This window comes from Neoarius graeffei, chromosome 11, assembly GCF_027579695.1.
Source record: "Neoarius graeffei isolate fNeoGra1 chromosome 11, fNeoGra1.pri, whole genome shotgun sequence".
Lineage (NCBI taxonomy): Eukaryota > Metazoa > Chordata > Actinopteri > Siluriformes > Ariidae > Neoarius > Neoarius graeffei.
The window spans coordinates 32,770,440-32,796,381 of record NC_083579.1 but is presented as its reverse complement, the minus strand read 5'-3'; the positions used below and the strand labels follow the sequence as shown (position 1 = coordinate 32,796,381).

The 25,942-nt window shown below is 42.5% G+C and overlaps 1 protein-coding gene across 1 annotated transcript in view; it reads right to left on the bottom strand.

Annotated features, from left to right (window-relative positions):
• nrxn3a (neurexin 3a) overlaps positions 1-25,942 on the bottom strand; it is an 851,023-nt gene that overhangs the window by 42,450 nt on the left and 782,631 nt on the right. The window contains exon 23 of the mRNA XM_060932786.1: positions 16,803-16,814. Within this exon, the coding sequence (XP_060788769.1) occupies positions 16,803-16,814 (12 nt within the window). The remainder of the gene's footprint in view (positions 1-16,802; positions 16,815-25,942) is intronic.

Sequence of the window (25,942 nt, the reverse complement as noted above, 5' to 3'; positions counted from 1 at the left end):
TTACATGTATTATTATTATTATTATTATTATTATTATATTTTAAATGTATTTATGAAAAAGAATAATTAAAAAACAAAAAACAAAAAAAACTTTTTCTTCCTGGCGGCATGGTGGTGTAGTGGTTAGCACCGTCACCTCACAGCAAGAAGGTTCTGGGTTCAAGCCCAGTGGCCGACAGGGTCCTTTCTGTGTGGAGTTTGCATGTTCTCCCCGTGTCTGCGTGGGTTTCCTCCGGTTTCCCCCACAGTCCAAAGACATGCAGGTTAGGTTAACTGGTGACTCTAAATTGACCGTAGGTGTGAATGTGAGTGTGAATGGTTGTCTGTGTCTATGTGTCAGCCCTGTGATGACCTGGCGACTTGTCCAGGGTGTACCCCGCCTTTCGCCCGTAGTCAGCTGGGATAGGCTCCAGCTTGCCTGCGACCCTGTACACTGTAAAATATTTTACGGGCGGGTGTTGATTGAACATAGATTTTACATATCATTTGACTCAGAAATGTCATTTTCACTTACAACCAACTAAACCAGGTCGGCCTAATACACTTTCTCTCATTGTGATATCATGTTGAGCTATCAAGAATTTTAACATCCAAATATCAAAGATATCCTTGTTGATAGAACTAGCTGCAACCTGTTGCAATGCTGCATGTTGGTATCCTTGTTGGTAGAACCAATGACGCATATATACACGTGCTGTATGGGGTTTCCTTACCTCTGCGCAGGGTCAAATCACATCAAGGAGGAACGTGCTTGTTCTGAAGTACTTTTTGGTGTTAGGACTTGGACTGTTTTGGCCTCTAGAGGCCGCTGTTATTTCCTTTTCGTGTCATATTTATTTTGGCCTCTAGAGGCCGCCACTGTTCCTGTGTTTTGTGTTTTTTTTTGTTAATTGCCTGTTAGTCCTAATTATCTTCACCTGTGTCCTTAATTAGTTTGTGTATTTATACCCCTGAGTTCAGTCCTCTTGTCACGGAGTCTTTGTGCTGTTATGTTTATCTCCAGTTTCCTTTGTGCTGTGTTTTGTGGATCTTCTGAGCTTTTGCATTTTTGCCTTTTTCTTTTTGCATTATACTCTTTGTTTTTGTTTTTTTGTTTTGCCCTAGATTGTATATAGTGTACATAGTATAAATAAACCTTTTGTTACTTTTTCTACTTCCGCCTCACGCCTCTGCATTTGAGTCATTCCCCTGGTGGCCTAGTGGGGGTTTGCTGGATCATCACACCAACGAACCAGGTTCGAATCCCAGCAAAACCCTAACAGAAAGACTCCGTCATGACCGACTCAGCAGAGGCTGCTTCAACTGTCTACCCGGCCAACCTTCAGGGAATTATGGCAGCTTTGACACGCTTCGGAGCGACCATGGACGCTCATGGACGTACGCTCACCAGCCAACGTGAGGCCCTTGCTTGCCACGAGGAACTACTTCAGCAAATTGGGAAAACCCTGACATCTCTGCCTGCATCTCCTGCTCCTGATCCAGTTCCTGATCCAGCTCCCACTCCTGCTCCAGTGCCTCCTGCCATGCTGCCTTCTTCACCTCGCGAACCCAGCCTTCCTGCACCACAGAGGTATGACGGCAAGCACAGTGAGTGCCGAGAGTTCCTTACCCAGTGTCAACTCACCTTTGAGCTTCAGCCTACCACCTACACTACGGATCGCCGCAAGATTGCCTTTGTGATCACCTTATTAGCTGGTAAGGCGCGAGCCTGGGCTACTGCTATCTGGCAAAGACAGGGACCTGAGTGCTTTGATTTCCAGCTGTTTTCTGAAGAGATGCTTCGGGTCTTCGATCAGGCAGACATCAGTACCGACGCAGCCCGAAAGCTCATGTCCATCCGGCAAGGAGGAAGCGTCGCAGATTACGCCATCTCGTTCCGAACACTCGCAGCAGTAAGTGGATGGAACGAGACTGCCCTGGTGTCAGCCTTCCACCATGGTCTGTCTGACCCCATCAAGGACGGTTTGGCCTCTATTGGATGCCCAAGTGACCTCGAAACCCTCATCTCACATGCTATTCGTCTGGACAACAGGATGAGAGAACGCCACCAAGCCTTGAGCCCCCCCAGCCTCCCTACCTCTACCTGGAGACCGTCTACCTCCTTCAGTGACTGTCCAGAACCCATGCAAGTGGGTCGTACTCGCCTCTCCGCATCTGAGAGGGAGCGCAGAAGGAGGGACAAGTGCTGCATCTACTGTGGCAAGCCTGGTCACTTCCGAGCATCATGTCCCGAACTCTTGGGAAAAGGACCGCCCCGTCCAGCCGAGGGAGGGTTGTGACGGGGCCTACCCTCTCTCCCGGACTCCCTGGCCAAGGAATCTACATCCCGGTCTCCATCTCCTGGGGTGAGTCTGTCCACTCTTGTCAAGCTTTGATAGACTCAGGGGCAGCTGGGAACTTTATGGATATTCACTTCGCCCAAAGCATCAATATTCCGACTGCACCTCTTGAAGTCCCACTGTCTGTGTCTGCCCTCGATGGCCAAGCGTTAGGTGATGGAAGAGTCACCCAAGTTACTTCTCCAGTCTTCCTCCAGTCTCAAGGTCACAAGGAAGAAATATCCCTGCACCTGATTCCTTCACCTGAGTTCCCAGTTATTCTAGACCTTCCTTGGCTTATTCGCCACAACCCTCGCATAGACTGGGTAACAAGCCAGGTTGTGGAATGGGGCCCTGCATGCCATGCCTCTTGTCTGCTCTCTAGCTCTCCTGTGTCTCCTGCCGAGCCCCCTGATCTCACCGAGTTATCTCAAGTTCCCACAGAGTACTGGGATCTCAAGGAAGTATTCAGCAAGAGCAGGGCCGCCGTTCTTCCTCCGCACCGGGCCTACGACTGTGCCATCGACTTGCTCCCTGGGACTACCCCTCCTCGTGGCAGACTGTTTTCCCTCTCTCAGCCAGAACGCAAGGCTATGGAGGAATACCTCAAAGACGCCCTGGTCTCTGGGTTCATTCGACCCTCCACCTCACCTGCTGGTGCCGGCTTCTTCTTTGTCGGCAAGAAGGATGGGGGGCTTCGACCATGTATTGACTACAGGGGCCTGAACAAGATCACTGTGCGCAACCGATATCCCCTTCCGCTGATGTCCACTGCTTTCGACCTGCTCCAAGGCGCCACTGTCTTCACCAAGTTGGACCTACGGAACGCATACCACCTCATCCGTATCCGACAGGGAGACGAGTGGAAGACTGCCTTTAACACCCCGTCTGGGCACTACGAATACCAGGTGATGCTCTTCGGACTCACCAACGCACCAGCTGTTTTTCAGGCCCTAATCAACGACGTCTTAAGGGACATGATTAACCTGTACGTCTTTGTCTACCTCGATGACATCCTTATCTTTTCCAAGACCGTGCAGGAGCACCACCACCATGTCCGCCAGGTTCTCCAGAGGCTGCTACAGAACAATCTGTTCGCCAAGGCCCAGAAATGCGAATTTCATGTTCCCGAGGTCTCCTTTCTGGGATTTCTTGTACAGATAGGCCAACCGCCATAGAAGACCTGCACACACTTTCCACCCTGGGCAGCGGGTTTGGCTGTCCACTAAGGACCTTCCGCTGCGGGTGGAGAACCGCAAGCTTGCTCCTCGCTACATTGGCCCCTTCAAGGTGGTGCGCAGGGTGAACCCTGTCTCCTACCGGCTCCAGTTGCCCCGGACTCTGAGGATCAACCCCACTTTCCATGTTTCCCTGTTGCGGCCTGTACTGACGTCTACGTATGCCCCTGCCCCTAGGAACCCCCCACCCCCCCGCATCTTCCAGGGGCAAACTGTCTTCACTGTGCATCGCCTGCTTGACTCCCGCCGGGTCCGCGGCGGGTTGCAATATCTGGTGGACTGGGAGGGCTATGGTCCTGAGGAGCGCTGCTGGGTTCCTGCTCGGGATGTCCTGGATAAAGAACTGTGTCGGGACTTCCATTCGGCCCATCCGGATCGCCCTGGGAACGTCAGGAGACGCTCCTAGAGGGGGGGGTCCTGTTAGGACTTGGACTGTTTTGGCCTCTAGAGGCCGCTGTTATTTCCTTTTCGTGTCATATTTATTTTGGCCTCTAGAGGCCGCCACTGTTCCTGTGTTTTGTGTTTTTTTTTGTTAATTGCCTGTTAGTCCTAATTATCTTCACCTGTGTCCTTAATTAGTTTGTGTATTTATACCCCTGAGTTCAGTCCTCTTGTCATGGAGTCTTTGTGCTGTTATGTTTATCTCCAGTTTCCTTTGTGCTGTGTTTTGTGGATCTTCTGAGCTTTTGCATTTTTGCCTTTTTCTTTTTGCATTATACTCTTTGTTTTTGTTTTTTTGTTTTGCCCTAGATTGTATATAGTGTACATAGTATAAATAAACCTTTTGTTACTTTTTCTACTTCCGCCTCACGCCTCTGCATTTGAGTCATTCCCCTGGTGGCCTAGTGGGGGTTTGCTGGATCATCACACCAATGAACCAGGTTCGAATCCCAGCAAAACCCTAACATTTGGGGATTGAACACTATTATTACAAATTTTGCACGCATTTCTTGAATGATTAAGGCTTTTAAAAGTATAGTGTCTGTAATCCAGGTATTAACACCGATACTCAGGTGTAAAGGTTAACTTGATTTAAAGCTCAGGTAAAGGTTAACAAAGGTTTTTAGTTCTTTGTCGTAAAATTGAAATGTGAGATTGACACATAGCAGTCACAGTTGGTTTATTTTGTCAAGTGCAAGTAGCTGATGCAGCCTGAGCACTTGTTTCTGTGATGCAGCCTGAGCATTTTTTTTGTGATGTAGAATTTCAGTTTATTCCAGAACACTTTATACTTTTAAAGGCCTTAATCATTCAACAAATGTTTGCAAAATTTCAAATCATACTGTGTAGTCCATATATTAACACTGACGCTCAGCTGTGAAGGTTAACTTGATTTGAATACTCAGGTAAAGGTTTAAGTTTTTTTTTTAGTTTTTTGTCGTAAAATTGAATTTTGAAATTGACACAGCAGTCACAGTTAGTTTATTTTGTCAAGTGCAAGTAGCTGATGGAGCCTGAGCACTTGTTTGTGATGCAGTCTGAGCCCCTTTTTTATTGTGGTATAAATGTCAGTTTACTCCAGAACACTTGTGAAAGACTCATTCAACAAATGTGTTCAAAATTTCAAATTATAGTCTGTAATCCAACTTGACTTTAATGTTCAGGTAAATTTCAACAAAGGTCTTTAGTTCTTCATTCTAAAATTGAAATGTGAGATTGACATGTAGCAATCTGTCTGGAAGTGGATCACTTTTTTCCTGCACATTGCAGAATTCTTTTTCATTTGCAAGAGACACAGTCTTACAAATAAAAGTGTTTTCCTTTGACAATTATTTGTAAGTGTCTTCTTTGCGCCAGTGATTTATTGTATGTTTTAAGGTACAGGTAACTTGAAAAAAAAAACATCATATGAAATGTAGAAATACATGTTATTATAGCAAACATTTATTTGTTATTATAAGAAGAGTAACCTAATTTGGGTAACAGCAAAAATACGTTGGTTGAAATCAAATGTAAACTCAAATTTTCTAGGCAACATGATGCAAGAGAATTTTGAGTTGAGATGGTCAACAACAAATAGTACGTTGGCTGAACTCAAATTTAAACTCAGAAATCCTTGTTAGGTCAACAGCAATTGAGACAGGTTGAGTAAACTAGAATTTTCTAGGCAACATGATGCAAGAGAATTTTGAGTTGAGATGGTCAACAACAAATAGTACGTTGGTTGATCTCAAATTTCAACTCAGAAATCCTTGTTGACTTAACAAGGATCTTTGTTGACTTAAGAAGGATTTTCGTGTTTAAATTTGAGTTCAACCAACTTACCTTTTGTTGTTGACCATCTCAACACAAAATTCTCTTGCATCATGTTGCCTAGAAAATTTAAGTTGAGATGGTCACTTTTTTTTTTTTACAGTGTAGAACAGGATAAAGCGGCTAGAGATAATGAGATGAAATTGACTGTAGGTGTGAATGTGAGTGTGAATGGTTGTGCGTCTCTATGTATCAGCCCTATGATGATCTGGTGACTTGTCCAGGGTGTACCCCACCTCTCACCCATAGTCAGCTGGGATAGGCTCCAGTTTGCCCGCGACCCTGCACAGGATAAGCGGCTACGGATAATGGATGGATGAAGTTTTCTTCCTTCTTATTATTTGTAATGTGTGTTCAGAAGCAGGTCACAAGTGTATTTAATCAATGTGGCTTTTACTGTAAGCAAACCAGAAATCGTGGCCAGAGTCCATAGCATGTGCCAAAATATCAGCGGGCAGAAATAAACCAGGATTATCTAAAACCATGAACATGCAAAACAGGCAACGGGTCAAAATTAGGAAGTCAATAAACCCCAGAGCAAGAAAATGGAACAAAAGGAAACAATGGCTCAGAGACACGTATAATGCGTAAAAACATGGAACAAAACATTGCAAAGAGACACAGAAACACAAGCATATACATAGATAAAGGATTTTGGGAACTAAACAGGAAACCGGTGGAAACAACTGGAATGAATGCACATGACTAGAACACAAGGGGCGGAGCCAGGACCAGGACGTGAAAGTAAAACGTGACAGTAAGATCACGGCACCATGTTCGAAAGAGATTTATAGCATAATTATTACTCTAAGGAACTCAAAGTAATCGTTTTCACTGCCAAGTCCCAAATCTTGCTTCTCTTCACATGTTCAGATCTCCTTCAGCAGATTTTCCCTTCACATTTATCTCATTAACAGAACACACTCATCGTATCTACACACTTCTTTTGCATTCTGGCTGTATCCAAACTCTGCATGGCTCCACAGGACGATCGTCACGCTGAACAACCTGATTTCAACACTGTCTTCTCCTCCTTTAACTCCAAACACTACCACGCATATGAACGCTTACTAAATCAGGGCTTGAGTATGAGAATATGTGTTTCAGTGATGAGATCACCAGCCTCTCATTGCCAAGTGCACACACTCTGAAATGTGATGACGGCTCGCTAGGGGTAACGCTGACGTTTCCTCCACACGAACGCTTCTCTTTCAGTCGGCAGATTTTGTTCAAATAGCCTGTGGTTCTGTTGGGAAAAAAAAAAGTGCTTGGATTGCTTAGTCTGGGAATAAATCTCTAAAAACTGCACACTGTTAGCATGCGCACTAATCTCTAATCTGCTAGGTAAAACCGGTGGTGTATACGGAAGCAAAAAGCCACACAATTACTACAGACGCATCGGTAAACAAGAGAAGCTGAGAACTCTGCAATATGGCCAGAGACTCCAATCCTGTCGAGATAAGCTCATTGTGCATCTTCAATGAGGCTGCATCAAAAGCTAGCCACTTTCCAAAAAAAAAAAAAAAATCCCTTTTCTGCTTTTAAAACCCAACTCTACTTTTGTGTCATGGCTCTCCTTGAGGTAAGAAGCTTGAAAGTGGAGCGTGAATGAGCATAGAACAAAAACAGAAAGAAGGATGCTGGGGATTTTTTTTGGAGCTGCATTCACAAAGACGTTTTTATTAAAATTAAATGTTGGCGATCTGATAACGATATGTTGATAGTGATACCAATGTCAAGTTAGATCTACTCAGATAACAACATCCAATACTATGTGATACCACGTGATGTAAGCCTGGTATATGTTGTTACGCTAACAGATAGACAACACGCATGACATGACATGACAGCTATCTGGACGTATTTCACAATCAAATCAGACTATGAGCTGTTGCATGCGAGAGCGAGCAGTTCACATCTGCGAGCACTGAGCACTGCTGAGACACTTCCATGGTACAATTCATGAAACTTAGCACAATGACTTCATCACTAGCAACAAATGGCAAGAAGAAATGTCTCCAGGTAAGGCTAGGTGAGTGGAATTAACAGCGCTGAGCCAGAATGTTGTTCTTGGTGATGATTCTTGATGTTCTTGGCAACCGGTCATTATTCAATCCCGTTATTCAATCCAGGGTAATTAATATAAGTAAATGATGTAAAATAAATAACGCTGACTCAGTGGCACCTCAAAATATATAATGCAGCTGAAAAAATAACCTTTAAACCATTACACTATTTAGTATTGAGTCAAAATGTTTGAAAACAGGTTTGAAAATCATTTCCTTATCAGTTGTGATAATTTACAATGCTCCATTTCTGAAAATAACTGCAGATTGATGTTGCAATCACAAGAGTGCTGATTATCTTTCAAGTAAACACACTACTGTTTTCATAGCCAGTAATAACAAGTTAGCGACTAAACGTGTGTTAGCCAAGTAGTTCTTTTTCTAGGTATGAACTAGCTCGCAAGTTAGATACTACTTTCAAATCAACACAGTACTGTTGTCATAGCTAATAGTAACAAGTTAGCGACTTAACTTGTGTAAACCAAACACTTCCTACTCGATACGTGCTAGCTTGCTAGTTAAATACTACTTTCAAATCAACAGAATAATGTTGTCATAGCTACTAGTAACAAGTTCGTGACTTAATGTGTGCTAGCCAAGTACTCCTTTTTCTAGGTATGAACTAGCTCGCTAGTTAGATACTACTTTCAAATCAACACACTACTGTTGTCATAGCTAGTAATAACAAGTTAGCAACTAAACGTGTGTTAGCCAAACACTTCTTACACTAGATACACGCTAGCTCACTAGTTAAATACTACTTTCAAATCAACATAGTACTGTTGTCAGCGCTACTAGTAACAAGTTAGCGACTTAACTTGTGTAAGCCGAACACTTCCTACTCTTGATACGGGTACATGCTAGCTTGCTAGTTAAATACTACTTTCAAATCAACAGAATACTGTTGTCATAGTAAGTCATAAGTTAGCAACTAAATGCGTATTAGCCAAATACATCTTTTTCTAGGTATGAGCTAGCTCGCTAGCTAGATACTACTTTCAGATCAACACAGTACTGTTGTCATAGCTACTAGTAACAAGTTAGAGACTTAACTTGTGTAAGCCGAACACTTCCTACTCTTGATACGCACTAACTCGATAATTAGATACTACTTTCAAATCAACAGAATACTGTTGTCATGGCCAGTAATAACAAGTTAAGGCCCGGTCCCACTGGCCGATGGACACAAAACGTATGCAAAAAGGACACAGCGGATGAGCAAAATTTCGGGGGTGGCTCTATCCGTTTTCATCCGCTCCAGAAATGGACAAAATTGGCGAAAATAGAACGGAAAAGAACGGACGTGGGTAGTATATAGCGGGGATGTTAAACGCATGTTCATAGGAAGCCTAGCGGATGAAAGCGGATGGAAGTGGATGACAGCTCCGAAGGGGTTACTGGTGATAACTGAGAAGCGGACGCATAGCAGAAAGAGCGGATGCATAGCGGGTGAAGGGGATGCATCACGTACGCCTAACGGAAACAAAGGGGATGTTGCGCGGATGTATATCGGATGCAGACCGTTCACTGCGCATGCGGGGGGTATGAATTGCGTCTGCTCCGCGGATATAAAGGGATGCAGCACGCACGCCGTCAGCATAAAGCGGAAAGACGTGCTGGCGGCTACATCAATACATCTCTACTACTAGATGATTTTGTCCCCCTTTTTATACAAAATATTGATTGTCCGCTAGGTGTCCTTCTACATACTCTAGACATACTCCAGACATCCTAAATATACGAGATACATCCCAGATATAAACGCTTTGTCCGTTTTGAATACTTTATATACGAGATGCATACGCTTACATCCTTTCTATTTCCGTGCTACTAACGATGAATAGACGTTTCATGTACCTTATCTTTCCTCCCTCTTTCCGTTTTCAGCTGCAGCGGATGTGAGTTGCAAGGATGCCCAGAGGATGCAGAGAGGATACAGCAGACGTTTAACGGATGATAACGGACATAGAACGTTTGTTGCTCGTATATGTCGCGGATTTACATCATACACGGCGGAAAGTTCATCCGTTCTAAAAGTTTTGTGCAGCTCAAAACTTTTTGCGCGGATGAAATCACAGTGGACGGATGCTCGATGGATAGAGCGTATGAAGCACGTATGCAATGAGTACACAACGGATGCATAGCGTTTTCCAACGGATGGCAAAGATTTTTTTACGTTTTACATCCTCTTTGCATCCGTAAGTGCAGTGGGACCGGGCCTTTAGCGACTAAATGTGTGTTAGCTAAGTACTTCTTTTTCTAGGTATGAGCTAGCTCACTAGTTAGATACTACTTTCAAATCAACACAGTACTGTTGTCATAGCTACTGGTAACAAGTTAGCAACTTAACATGTGTTAGTCAAACACTTCCTACTCTCAATACGAGCTAGTCCACTAGTTACATAGTACTTTCAAATCAAAACACTACTGCTGTCATAGTTAGTAATAACAAGAGGCTCTTTGCAACTAGAGGTCATGTACTTGGATACTGCTTAGCAACATGAAAGTGGAGAGCAAACATTCAGGCAAACAAAACCCTCGGCAAAGTCAAGTACAAAAGTTTCAGCAGTTTATAGTGCTTCATCTCTTTCCTTTTCTTGAAGAATTGTCAACATAGTTTTCTTAGTTTGCGTTCGGTTTATTTTTACAGGAAAAAATTATTTTATCGCCAAGGCATGGGCTTTCAATGGATGGCGTTTGGAACTTTGTGGCCAAACAACATGGCAATTTCGCAAGGTATGTACACCTAAAAGCACTTACTGTAATTCTAATAGATCAAACAAAGCAGCTCCATAATAAAAGTTTTCAACGTATATAGTAGTTTTTGTAATGTTTGGCTACAGCTTGAAGATATAAACAAACAATTTACCGCAATGATAACACGAAGTTCGGCTTCCCTCTTCCTCTCAGCTGCATGTGTGCATATATGTGACAAAGATTTGTAATTCTAAAAATCTAATCAGAAATTTTCTGCAACCGTGTGATTTTTACTGCCAACAAAATCCGCCAACCAACAGACTTCACTTTTATGAATTTTAATCTCACTCGGATAGATAACGCATACGCAGTACTGACACGGATACTTGTAAACAATTCTGTTGCCATAGCAATGTGATTCTTGCCATCTAAAAAGATCGCTTTTCTCAGTGAATAAAAATGAACAAACGCATGTCACATAAAATGATCAATGAGCTATTGATGCGCTGTAATAAGTTTGCGTTATCTCATCTCATTATCTCTAGCCGCTTTATCCTGCTCTACAGGGTCGCAGGCAAGCTGGAGCCTATCCCAGCTGACTACGGGCGAAGGGCGGGGTACACCCTGGACAAGTCGCCAGGTCATCACAGGGCTGACACATTTACACAAACAACCATTCACACTCACGGTCAATTTAGAGCCACCAGTTAACCTAACCTGCATGTCTTTGGACTGTGGGGGAAACCGGAGCACCCGGAGGAAACCCACGTGGACACGGGGAGAACATGCAAACTCTGCACAGAAAGGCCCTCGCCGGTCACGGGGCTTGGACCTGGACTTTCTTGCTGTGAGGCAACAGCGCTAACCACTACACCACCGTGCCGCCCGTTTGCGTTATCATCGCGATAAATTGTTCATTTATATCTTCACAATGTAGCCAAAACCTTACAAAAGGCTTTGTTTACCTGAATGCTTTCGTGTTGCTAAGCAGGATCCAAGCATGTGACCTCTTGCTGCAAAGAGCCTCGTTAGCAACTAAACGTGTGTTAGCAGAACACTTTCTACTCTAGATATACACTAGCTCGCTAGTTACGGTAGATATTACTTTCAAATCAACACACTACTGTTTTCATAGCTAGTAATAGCAAGTTAGCACATGACTAAACATGTTCGCCAAACACTTCCTACTCGAGTTCATTTCTAGCTAGATTCGAACTTTTTTCATTTTACTTACATTCACAAGCGGAAACAAGAGTGCAAACAATTTGACTAATTGACATTTCTTCCTGATTTTTTTTTTTTGGGGGGGGGGGGTTCCCCAGCCCAGACTGTTATCATCACTTCATCACCACTTCTTCATGATCTTGTCTTTACATACCTAATTCAGTTAAATTGTAAATAGTAAATTTCTATCTTTTGCCACACCAAAAGTGTATGAACGAAGTGAACGCCTGATACGTAAACCGTTTTAGCCCATTAATAATGTGCTTCATTCATGTTTTAAAATAATGGCACCCCAGGGTGGGGCGGCACCGTAGTGTAGTGGGTAGCACTGTCGCCTCACAGCAAGAAGGTTCTGGGTTCAAGCCTAGTGGCTGATGGGGGCTCTACCCGTGTCCGTGTGGGTTTCCTCCGGTTTCCCCCACAGTCCAAAGACATGCAGGTTAGGCTAATTGGTGGCTCTAAATTGACCGTAGGTGTGAATGTGAGTGTGAATGCTTGTTTGTCTTTATGTTTCAGCCCTGTGATGACCTGGCGACTTGTCCAGGGTGTACCCCGCCTCTCGCCCATAGTCAGCTGGGATAGACTCCAGCTTGCCCGCCACCCTGCACAGGATAAGCGGCTACAGATAATGGATGGATGGACCAACCCCAGGGTGGTACAGAGGCCCTAAGCGACCGTTTGTACTGTTTTTTGAAAGAAGTGAGATGACGTGTCCCCCCCAAAAAAAACCCACACACAATAAAACATGTACTCATATACTGTCTCAAAAATGTTATGGATGCATCTCTACCATTTCAGGTGGGAGTGCTACAGTTTCAGAGAAAAGAAAGCTCTTGGATTGGGCAGCGTGCTAAGCCTGTGGAGCTTCACGAGCTGGTATTTTGGGTGTAAATGATGCTGGTTTGTATTCAGCTCCTCGCCTTGAGCCTATGCAAATCGACTTAATCAATGCAGGATATTTACCGTGGCTCGACTGGAAGATAACTGACAGCCCTGGCTCGAGCGGTGCCAAGAAATATTAGCGTCCTACTGGGTGCAGAAGGGAGCTGAGGGATGATGGAGTATCAGAAGAGCAGCAGCATCTCAATTAGAGAGACTGAACTGCTCTAAACAACAGTGAAAAAAACCCCAGCAACAATCCTCTACAATGCTCTACAAAGGTCAAACGAGGTGCGAGCTTATATGAAAAATAAACTGTTAATACACGTCTAAAACTTTCCCTCAAAGCCGGATTTTTCTCTGCATTAGCATGTAGTACAGAACGCAGGGTTTTGCTGACTGCTGACCTTGAACGGCATCCAAATAAAGCCCTTGGCGCACATTTTCCTGAGGAGATAAGTACTTCTATTGACATGTGTGTTGGTAGGAGGACATGGCTGGCAGAGCAGAGGGCTCATTATTAACACTGCGAGCAGATGTTGACTGGAGCAAAGAATCAAGCAGAAGGTGAATGAAATGACAGCAGACGGTCAGGAAGGAACGTGTGGACACAACGTCCAGGGTTTATAACAAGTCAGATGAACTGGGTTAGCAAAAAACAAAAAAAAGAATTAGTGTATCTTATCTAAAGTGTGATAAATATCTCGAGTCATTTCAACCACACGGCTTTTTCTGACTTTCCTTTAAAGCGTATTTTAAAGTGCACACAGAAATACCTGCGTTGATATATTATATTGCAGAATGTTTGTTTCCTCAGCAGACATTATTCCTTATTTATAAATTATTTCACCATTTTTTTTATTTCCCTAAGCACATGTATTATTTTTATGCATTGATTTGAGAATATTTAAGAAAAAAAAGGGCATTTTCACTGATGAGTAATCTCAAAGATGTAAAAGATTAGATTACATACTTTATTAATCCCAGAGGGAAATTCAGAGGCTCATAAACAAAGATAAAGAGAAAAGGAAAAAAAAGTAAAATGTCCTTCTTACGTTATCATTGCCTAAAGGAACTAATAAATGCAAATAAATCGTTTCTCCTTTGTGTCCAAGTGCATCATGATCTAGTTTCGACATTGATCTATTTATCTTCCTTACATTTACACATACTGTAAAATACAATATGTTCATCATGTAACATCAAGTTAGATGTAGAACAGAATCACTTGGGGGGAAATAAACAACAAATATGAAAAGGAAAGAAATTAATCATGCAATAAATGTGTGTGGAATTATAAAATGCACCATGGGGGGAAATCTTGAGAATTTTGAAAAAAAAAAAAAAAAAAAAAAATCAGTCTCTGAATGTTGTAAAAAATAAAAATCATGCAAAAATAAATTAATCTTGTAAAGAATAATCTTTAGAAAAAGCACAAGGAAATGAATGAAATGTGAAAAATGAAGTCAAACGTGAAAAACGTGTCAAATGTAACATGGAGCGACTAAATAACACAAGAAAAAAATCCTACAAAAACAAACTAAAAAAAGAAAAGAAAAAAACAACAACAACAACGGCTCGAATCCCAGTCCCTCCTGTCACATTAATCATCACAACTTTCAGATTCATCTTAACCTCGATGCTAACACGGTTCCTTTCATCTTTCTTTAATTTCTAACTTCTGTATCTTTTGGGAGAAAAAAAGATAAGTATATGTAAGGGGAGGCTAAAACATGACTCCTTTGTCCTCGTCGTGTCTGGTGAAGTTGTTTAATGGAGGTCAGAGAGCTCAGTTTGTCAAACTTTCAGTGTTTTGAATAAAACTGCAGCTGAGTCAAGACGTCTTAAACCCATTAGTCTTAAAGTTTATTACTGAACACCTCACCACTTATTCATTCTCTTATTTATCTTGTCTCTTGATAAAAATGGGACGGGAAAATACATTTACTTCCATTACAAATTAAGAAATGGAAGTGATTTTTCTGAAATTAAATCAACTTCCAAACCGTTACGAAGACGTTCTTACGGCAAATATGACTCAATTTGGCGTAAAAATATCAAGGCCATTTTTTTACGTTATCAGCTAAAAGTACTCTCCACCATTTAAAATAATGGAATTATTTCATAAACATTTCCAAACATTCCCCAAGGCAAATAAATATTTACGGAATGCGTATATTAGAGCCGAGCTCAGCTCAGACGCACGGGCGAATCCGTCAGCGCGTCCTCAGCAGAAAGCCTGCGGACGTACATCACCGAGATAGATATAACACCCGGAGTGTGATTTAGAGCCAAGAACGGCGTCAGATCGTTCATTTCACAGCGATGGCCCCACTCCTAATCGATTACAGAGCAGAGAGGAAAGCGCTGACAGTGGAATAATCGGGCAGATTTAAGAAGTTCCCTGTGTCATGTTTTTACACTCTCGTTGATTTACAGTGTCCCGATGGTCAATGTGCTTAAAGATGTATAGATTAGACCGACTGTGAATTAAACTAGTTAAATTAAAAGGGGTTAAGACACTAATGGATGACTAATTTGGACTTCTTCATCGTTAAAAAAAAGTCTCATAAAAAAGGAACCGACCTGGAGGACTGCTGAGTCAGAAATAAACCAGTTCAGGAAAATAATCAACAGTGTTGTAGTGTGATGAAGCCGAGTTACTTACTGCTACAACCTCGGAGTGCTTTATTCCTTTTATACCACAGTGATTCTTTCCATTTATTACAGGGGTGTTTTTTTTTTAAGAATGACTTCATCCAGGATCTTATCCTTTTCTAATTACAGTTAATATTGTGGAATGTCCACGAAACAACGTCATCGCAGCAAGAAACTGTTCCCTCACCAGCCTCTTGTTTTGAATCAAAAATATATCACAGCTACTGACTGCTACAAAGCACTGACCAGTGTTGTAGTCGAGTCACTAAAGCTCGAGTCCGAGTCCAGTCTCGAGTCCTCAGTGTCCGAGTCAAGTCAAAGTCATTAAAAAAAATTTGAGTCGAGCCCACCATTGATCCAAGTCAAGTCCAACACCCCAACCGCACCATTTGATGGCGGCTGTTTTAGCGTCATTAACATTAGTTTGTTCCTGAACATGACGTATGAACAGGTGAATGTGCGTCTCTTTGTCAGGGAGTGTGAAGTATTCTGTCAGAGATGGTTGGGAGACGGATGTGAGTGCAGAAGGTGTGTTTATTAATATAACTGAAGAAGGTAAACAATCCAGAATGGCAGGCAAAATCGTAAAACGGTGAAACAGGCAATAGGTCAAGTGAGGTACAAACAGGCTATCGTAGACCCGGCAGAATCAAAGATGAGAAACAGGAAATCAGGAAACCAAACAAGGAAATAAGGCTCGGTAATGTATCAGCAACGCAACTCAATACTTCGCAAAGTAAGTGCATTTTCACAGTTTTTATATAGGCGCACTGTTTGCGCCTTAATCCTGTTTAGGCGCAAGTCGTTTACAGCCGCAAGAGAGTCCCCTTGGTGCGCGTGCTGTCCAGAGCGTGCCTGAGAGTCTATCTGATGCATGCGCCAAGACGCGCAGGTGTGACACTCTTGCATAAAATTTGTACAAAAATTAACATAGATATAAATATCTTATGCCACATTATTATGGCATGTTACAAAAAAATAAAGAAAAAATCCGAGTCCTCGTCTCCAATTTACGAGTCTGAATGCAGTTAATGCACAAGTCCGAGTCATCAGTGCTCAAGTCCAAGTCAAGTCACGAGTCCTTAAAATTAGAGCATGAGTCGGACTCGAGTCTGAATCCTGAACTCGAGTCCTACAAGCCTGGCACTGACACTGGAGAATCCTTCCATAAATGATAAATAAATGACGGGAAACTTCATCATGTCAAATATTTAGTAATGTATTAGATTGAGTCCGTTAAAATAAAACAAAGCCTCGATGAGGCTGGAGCTCATACCGGTCACTGTTGTTGTGTGTGAGTTTGAACTTTCAGACACCCATAAAATCGTAAATATGACAGGTGGTGCCACCATCTTGACAACTTTTATGCACACCCACCTGGGGAACATTGTATGTGAGTTTGATAAAAATCTGATCAATCCTGTAGGAGGAGTAGCGATTTTTGTAAATTGTGGATGGATGACGATGACGGACGACACGGGCTCACATACGCTCATCTGGCCTCATCATGAGCTAACCAGTTATATTTCAGAGTCACTGTTACAGAAAATGAATCAAAATGTTCTGGCCAATCAGAATTGAGAATTCGAGAATAAGTTAAAAACAGTTTTTAAACAGACCAACCATCTCTTATACTGAGCAACTAGTGAGAATGAGGAACAAATTGAGAAACAGTTAAATGAACCATAAAATGTACATATAAATACATGTGGTTAAAATTGGACCAGTGTCCAATCATCCCCAAGCATAACTACATCATCACTTGTTTACCGCAATGTATTGTGGGGGATCGCCGGGGTCGGTAGTTGAGTGATATAGCGGATGTCAGATTAATTTTACGTGAGAGTGATGTCAGAGGAGCGATTTTGCCATGCTCTGTCGTGGAAGACAATGAAATTGGTGATTTAAAGAGGTGGAGAACATGTCGAGGGTTTACAGCAGGAAAATCGGAATCCAAATCAAGCTTGGTGAGAAGTTAAGAGTCTAGTCCGAGTCTACCACACTGTACAACAACAACATCAAATCTCAGAATGTCTTATTTCTGAGGACGTATATTACACCAGCTAAACTTTATCGAGAAAACAAATCTATCTGAATATCGGGAATTGGCGTGGAGCAGCGCTCTCGCGGGGGATTCGTGAGATAAATGAGTCCGAGTGATAAATGAGTGATTAGTTAAATAAAACTTGATATCAGGAAACATTACAAAAAAAAAACCTTTGGAAACCCGTTGATCTGCCGTGTCACGTTCAGTGTAAATGCATTTTCTTCAATAAATGCCTCTAGTGAGGTAGAATGAACATTATACACACCCAAAAGAGAACCCTTGGTGGTTTGGGAGTTTTATCGGTCCGACAGGCTCGTTCAGCTGCCGAGTGCTTCGGTACGTCGAGAGGCAAAGGCCAAAGAATGCTTCTGTGTTTTATAGGCTTTGGAATATCGCTAGTTTCAGACGATGAACAGTGTCGATCGTTATAATCTTCTATAACCGAAGGCCGTTCCGCAGACCATGGAAATATTGCTGGGTCACAGTTTAAGTCTGTCTTTTTCCCACCAGAGAAATGTAAGCTACAAACACTCGTCCATTTCAATTCAGTTTGAAGGTTTTTGTTGCGGATTAAACTTATCCATTTCTTTCTTCTCTTCTTTTCAACTGGCAGCTGATAAAAGCTCATATGAGGTGTTCTCTTTGTTGTGGAGACACAGTAAGGCACACAGGAATTCACTTTAGGTGGCATGGTTAAAACCGGTTACACGCAACAATGCAGTGTTTAACAAAGGCAAAAGTAAACAATATAGCGGAGCTGGCCCCAGGTATCGCCCATAATTCATTGTGGTAAACAAATGATGATGTAGTTATGGGTTAGGGTCATTCAGATACAAGATGCAAACTAGAAGGGCACTTGGTCAAGTGCAGACCTCCGCCAAGGCAAATATTCAGATTGGCATCAAAACCTAATAAACTGCGGCTTGGCCCATGGCCCACTTTCATCAAAATCCGTTCACTACTTTTTGAGTTATGGTGGAAACAAAAACAAATAAACAAACAAATGGAGGCAAAAACATAGCCTCCTCCAATAAAGTTGGTGAAGGTTAAAAAAAAAGGTGATACAATATTTGGTATCTAAATGTTTAACCTGCACTGTGCGCCAGCGATCCCATGAAAATGTTTCTGTCTCAGCTGCTTCCTTTGACTTCGACTCCAAATCCAGGATTTTCTAAATTAAAAATAATGAGCCCCTGTCTCATTGGGCAAGGTTGGAGCTGACATCCTCAATTATTAAGATCTCAATCAACCGTGTAATTAGGATTAAGATAGATCTCACGGCACCTCCTCTTCGGAATTGTGTCGAGTGATTTAGCATTGCTTTGAACACGACTGCAAGAGAAAGTCAAACTGCGACTTTCCTTTCTGGGAGAGATAATGATCCGAGCCTGTGTCTCCGTTGGGAGCACCGATGCGATCGTGTCCATCTCTGTTCTGACAGGACGGAGAGCGAGCGGCTTGTCTTACACACAGAATCAATAACAAGGGAGAAGATCCTTTAAAAAAAATAAACAAATAAAGGTGGACTTGTCCCTTCTGTCCCAGCTCTGTCTCCTGTCATCTCGTCTCGATGAACGCTCCCCAGCAGCGGCTCTGATCACATGTCCAATATGTGTCAAGTTGAACAACCTCTTTGTGTGTCTCAGTGCACATTTTAAAACTTAATTAAAATAAGTTCACTGAAACAGGACTGTGCAGTGACTGTGCAGTGATATGAAAAATATATGAGTCCACAAACTTTTGGTCATATTGTGGATATCATTTCTGAACTGATATGTTCGTAAAGATTTGGGGCTTTTTTTCTTTTTTTTTAGTATAAAGACACTCCAGGAAGTGTCTTTTCTATCATCTTTTCTATCTTCTCCCGCTGGTGCGACGTTACTGAGCTACATTCCAAGGACATGTACATTGCTCATTCTAGAATTCGGGGTACGGTTCGCGTCTCTAAGATAAACCTTTTGTTCTTTTCCACAAAATAAATCTTTATTGAATCACTCTATTTTCTGTATAATGTGAAATTTCAGTAATATATATATATATATATATATATATATATATATATATATATATATATATATAAAATCTATTCCAACGTTCTTGTCAACTCCGTTATAAAACCGCATTAAATCCACAAACACTTTTAACAATACGCATGACACCTGCACCAAGAGATGTCACTTCCTCTGGTGGGAAACTTCAGAAAGGTAGTGAGGTGTGTTATGTTTCTTCATCCATCCATCCATCCATCCATCCATTATCCATAACCGTTTATCCTATGCAGGGTCGCGGGCAAGCTGGAGCCTATCCCAGCTGACTACGGGCGAAAGGCGGGGTACACCCTGGACAAGTCGCCAGGTCATCACAGGGCTGACACATAGACACAGACAACCATTCACACTCACATTCACACCTACGTTCAATTTAGAGTCACCAGTTAACCTAACCTGCATGTCTTTGGACTGTGGGGGAAACCGGAGCACCCGGAGGAAACCCACGCGGACACGGGGAGAACATGCAAACTCCGCACAGAATGGCCCTCGTCGGCCACGGGGCTCGAACCCAGACCTTCTTGCTGTGAGGCAACAGCGCTAACCACTACACCACCATGCTGCCATGTTATGTTTCTTCTCTCATTAATTTGAACAAAATGTTGAGGATTTTACATCAACACTGGATTAATTATTTGTCAAATCTGTTATTGTGATATTGGAGTGAATCTCATACTCATTTTTTAAGAACAATAATATGATTAAAATCCATACCATTCGTGTTTTATAGTACATGCCACATTGCAGCTAATTTGAGGTTAGCGTGTGGAGTTACTGTAAGACATAAAATGGTGGAAAGTGTCAACTCGGTTGCCCTCAGTTCTGCTAATGGATTGCCCAGTTTGACGATAACAGAGTCGACACTTGAAATATACCTGCAATTATAGAATGGTCCGAGTATTATGGTCATGTGACTTACTAACGATCGACTAGCGAGGCCACAAGTCCTACAACGAGTGCTCATAACGAAGCATGAGATGTTAAATGGATTTGCGCATTGATACAAAAGGTAAAGTGGACTTTACAAACTGTGATGGGCAAAAATGCTGCTTTTCGATGCGCTGTAGATCAATTTTATTCACGTTTTAAGCTATTTATCCATCTTTTACCGATACATTAAATTTTTGTCAGTGTAATATCACTTCATTCCCTTTCAAAATACAGTACTCTGTGCTTCACGACCACAGTCTAATTGCTTCGGGGCAATGCAGCCACTTCCAAACAGCATCCATTCATCTTCCTGTTTGAAAGGAAATGGTTCCAGTCCTTGATCTTTAATCATTCTCGCAGCCAGGAGCGCAAGGTCACTGGGGACCGCACGCACGAGTCCCAGTCAGATGCGCCAGCTAAAATTAGAAAAGCAATACGCAGTTTGTTTCAATTACAGATTCAAATCTAAAGTGGCGTCTTTTATTGCAGCGGGCCTGTTTAATTTGGAACGAGAAAAGAGGGTGCGGAGATAAAGAGCGACTTGGGTGTGTGTTTGTGTGCATCGAGAGAGCAAGACATGAAGGAGAAGATGAAGATAGAAAAGAAGGACAGGAGCATAACTGGTATATCAACTTTATGGACTGCGTGGCAGCCTCACTTTATTATTTGCACTCTCTCTCTCTCTCTCTCTCTCTCTCTCTCACACACACATAATATCCTCAGATAAGAAATATCACCTCTTCTGTGTGAGAGAATGGAAGTTGAAGAACATCATACATTAGCAGCTAGTGGACAAGTGAGAAAGTTGTCTGTAGGCTCAACTTCAACATGTCAGTCCTGCTGCTTTATCACTCTGAAAAAAACCCTGCACACCTGTAAAAGCTGGGATTCAAAAACTATTTGCAAATGTGCATACAGCTATCTGTAATATGTGTAAATTAAGCAATTTTTTAAAATGATTGACGATCCAAGAATCATAATCCACAACCCAGGAAACACAAGATGAGAAAACGAGGCTTAACAATGCATGAAACAATTGGCACGGCTTCGCGTTGAAACAAAGTAACAGGAAATAGACAAATGAAAGACTAAACTCGGAAAAGGTGCACACATTAGGTAGCATACAACTCATGGGACAGAACCAAAACAAATTGCAGGTGAATATCTCATCTCATTTCATTATCTCTAGCCACTTTATCCTGTTCTACAAGGTCGCAGGCAAGCTGGAGCCTATCCCAGCTGACTACGGGCGAAAGGCGGGGTACACCCTGGACAAGTCGCCAGGTCATCACAGGGCTGACACATAGACACAGACAACCATTCACACTCACACCTACGGTCAATTTAGAGTCACCAGTTAACCTAACCTTCGTGTCTTTGGACTGTGGGGGAAACCAGAGCACCCGGAGGAAACCCACGCGGACACGGGGAGAACATGCAAACTCCGCACAGAAAGGCCCTCGCCGGCCACGGGGCTCAAACCCGGACCTTCTTGCTGTGAGGCGACAGCGCTAACCACTACACCACCGTGCCACCCACAGGTGAATATTTAAAAAAAAAAAAGTACATTCCTCTCATGTTTCGAGAGGAATCAGCTGAGGTGGCTCGGGCATCTCATTCGGATGCCTTCTGGACGCCTCCCTGGGGAGGTGTTCCAGGCATGTCCCCCTGGGAGGAGGCCCCGGGGAAGACCCAGGACACGCTGGAGGGACTATGTCTCTCGGCTGGCCTGGGAACGCCACGGTGTTCTTCCTGAGGAGCTGGCTGAGGTGTCTGGGGAAAGGGAAGTTTGGGCTTCCATGCTCAGACTGCTGCCTCCGCGACCCAGCCCCGGATAAGTGGAAGAAGACGAGACGAGACGAAAAAAAAGTACAATCCCGATTCCAAAAAAGTTGGGACAAAGTACAAATTGTAAATAAAAATGTAATGCAATGATGTGGAAGTTTCAAAATTCCATATTTTATTCAGAATAGAACATAGATGACATATCAAATGTTTAAACTGAGAAAACGTATCATTTAAAGAGAAAAATTAGGTGATTTTTAGCCTAGTAAACTAGACCCAACCGCCTAGCGGCCAAAAATATTTTTTGCCTAGCGAATGGGTCTAGCCTCGCACCATATCAACAAAAACACCCCGGGCATCAAATCGTGCCCGCCAATCACAACGCAAGGTTTTTGTTTGGATTCTTTGGGTGGGCTTTTGCAGGAGTGACGACAAAGCTGCGCGACGCTGGAGAAAGCACAACAGGAAAGATGGCTACGGCTAGTGAACAGCGCTAGTTTGACTCCGCTTTGGAATCAGTTTTAGAAGAATTAGACTTGGAGTTTTCGTTGAAACATGAGCAGGAAGAGGCTCTCCGCTTATTCCTTTTCAAGAAGGACGTTTTCGCTGTTTTGCCGACCGGCTATGGCAAAAGTCTGATCTACCAGCTGGCTCCGCTGGTAGCCAAAAGGATGGGGCTAGTTTGTGCAGTACGAAGAATTAATAAACAGCTTTGAAACATTACTTTTTGATTGTTTCTTATTTTCCCGTTATTTTAAATTTAAGGGAAATTATTTCACCAAACACCACTAAATAAAAACTCTCAAAAACAGTTTAAGCAAACCCTTGAAAAACACTTGGAAAAAAATGTGCATGTGGTACAGACTCCAAACTTGTGGTCATTATCTCCAAACTTCTTAATATCTAGAACCTGTTTATTAATTAATACGCATTTTGAAAAATTATTTATTTCAAGGCCTCCCCCACTGCTTTCTGTCGCTCTGACTACGTCACAGTCACTGTTGCGCTGATTGGTCAGAGCGTTGGCCTATACGCACAGAGACAGTTTGAAAGACAGCGGTTTGTTCCTCCTACCCGCTTCGGAAATGTCTACGGATCGAGGCCAGACTAAATATTCACATTTAGTCTGGCTTGCCAGGCTAGGTGATTTTAAATTTCATGACAATAACACATCTCAAAAAAGTTGTGACAAGGCCATGTTTACCACTGTGAGACATCCCCTTTTCTCTTTACAACAGTCTGTAAACGTCTGGGGACTGAGGAGACAAGTTGCTCAAGTTTAGGGATAGTAATGCTAACCCATTCTTGTCTAATGTAGGATTCTAGTTGCTCAACTGTCTTAGGTCTTTTTTGTCGTATCTTCCGTTTTATGATGCGCCAAATGTTTTCTATGGGTGAAAGATCTGGACTGCAGGCTGGCTAGTTCAGTACCCGGACCCTTCTTCTACGCAGCCATGATGCTGTAATTGATGCAGTATGTGGTTTGGCATTGTCATGTTGGAAAATGCAAGGTCTTCCCTGAAAGAGACGTCGTCTGGATGGGAGCATATGTTGCTCTAGAACCTGGATATACCTTTCAGCATTGATGGTGTCTTTCCAGATGTGTAAGCTGCCCATGCCACACGCACTAATGCAACCCCATACCATCAGAGATGCCCTGATTCCTGAGCCCATTTTGTGATGTCCAATACAGAAGCATGCCTGTATGTGATGCAGTGCCGTCTAAGGGCCCGAAGATCACGGGCACCCAGTATGGTTTTCCGGCCTTGACCCTTACGCACAGAGATTCTTCCAGATTCTCTGAATCTTTTGATGATATTATGCACTGTAGATGATGATATGTTCAAACTCTTTGCAATTCTACACTGTCAAACTCCTTTCTGATATTGCTCCACTATTTGTCGGCGCAGAATTAGGGGGATTGGTGATCCTCTTCCCATCTTTACTTCTGAGAGCCGCTGCCACTCCTAGATGCTCTTTTTATACCCAGTCATGTTAATGACCTATTGCCAATTGACCTAATTAGTTGCAATTTGGTCCTCCAGCTGTTCCTTTTTTGTACCTTTAACTTTTCCAGCCTCTTATTGCCCCTGTCCCAACTTTTTTGAGATGTGTTGCTGTCATGAAATTTCAAATGAGCCAATTTTTGGCATGAAATTTAAAAATGTCTCACTTTCGACATTTGCTATGTTGTCTATGTTCTATTGTGAATACAATATCAGTTTTTAAGATTTGTAAATTATTGCATTCTGTTTTTATTTACAATTTGTACTTTGTCCCAACTTTTTTGGAATCAGGCTTGTACAAAACTGAATCAAAAGATGAGAGTTGAGATGGGAAATCTGTCATGGTGTCTTTGTGAACAGAAATATTATGCAAGACATCCTTTTTTTTTTTACATGAATAACAGAAAATGTAGCTTGCTGAATAGTTTTTTTCAAATTGTTTTCTAAACCTCAATGATAGTGTTGTAGCGCTTGAGACCGGTCTTGATCTCAAGACCACTTTTTGAAGGTCTCAGTCTTGTCTCGGTCTCAGACATGGAGGACTCAGGATTTTATTCCAAGACCAGTCAAGGCCATAACTGTGGAGATTTCACTAACTTTCCTTTGCATTGTCTGATTTATTTTCTAACATTGTTACTGTGATTGAATATAAAACTCAATGCTTCAAATGTGACCAGTAACGTGACTCACTGCTAATTTGAAATTTTTCTTCCTGTTAACGGCTGTCACCCCTCCCCATCCCCTCCCCCCTTCACACACACTGGTCTGGTCCTGGTCTTGACCCAGTCTCGCCCTGCCTTCGTCTTGGCCTTGATTTGATCTCAACCCCTCAAAGTCTTGGTCTTGTCTCAGTCTCGATACAGTCTGGTCTTGGTCATGACTTGGTCTTGACTACAGTACTCCTCGCTCATGGTACCATTTATAACTTGTACTGCATTTGTTTAAAATTATTTTTCAAGAGTGAATCTTAGAAAACAAGGTTTCTGTGTTGAATTGTGGTTCCATTTTTGTCTTAAATGTACCCTGCAAAGAGACGAGGACAACATTATGGCAGCCGCTGAAGCCAAACGCAACGAGAGGAAGGCCTGCACAAGTGCACCACCCAACACCTTGGACTTCATATGCCAGCGCTGCCACCGCATCTGCCAGTCAAAGACTGGCCTTATCAGTCACTAAAAAAAGCACTTCAACCAGCGAGGAGCGAAGAGTCAAGCCCTTGGCGCACTTTCCATGGACAACCGTCCGATGGATGCCTAAAGTTCAATAGTGATTATGATTCTTTAGTGTTAGAGAATCAAAACCTACCGCGGCTCGATATAGATTAGTTCTTATGTCTGATGATATTCAATTGTAACTATATAGTGATGATGTAAAATGAAAGCACAGGTTCACTGCTGTCCACCAGGCACCCAGCAGAGTCACACCAGAATAAATATCGTGGTGTTGTTTTTGGCGCATGGCATGCGCTGTCAAAGAAAGGAACAAATATGTACTCGTACCTGCGATATGTATCTCATTATTGGAGTCACAGTAATGTCACAAGACACTGCAGCAATTTATTGATGCGAAATACACGAAACTACACAATTCGATGGTTCATATGCGGCAATATTATTATTCTATTCAGGTTGATTTTGTGTCCTTGCAAATATTTTGCTCATCCACTCATCAGGAGCTCTGCTTTTAGACACTGCCTAAATAACTATATATATCATTAATAGTATACAAATGCAGTGTTTCCCACAGACCAGGTAGCAATTTGTGGTGCTCCACTGTGCCGATGAGGGAATCGT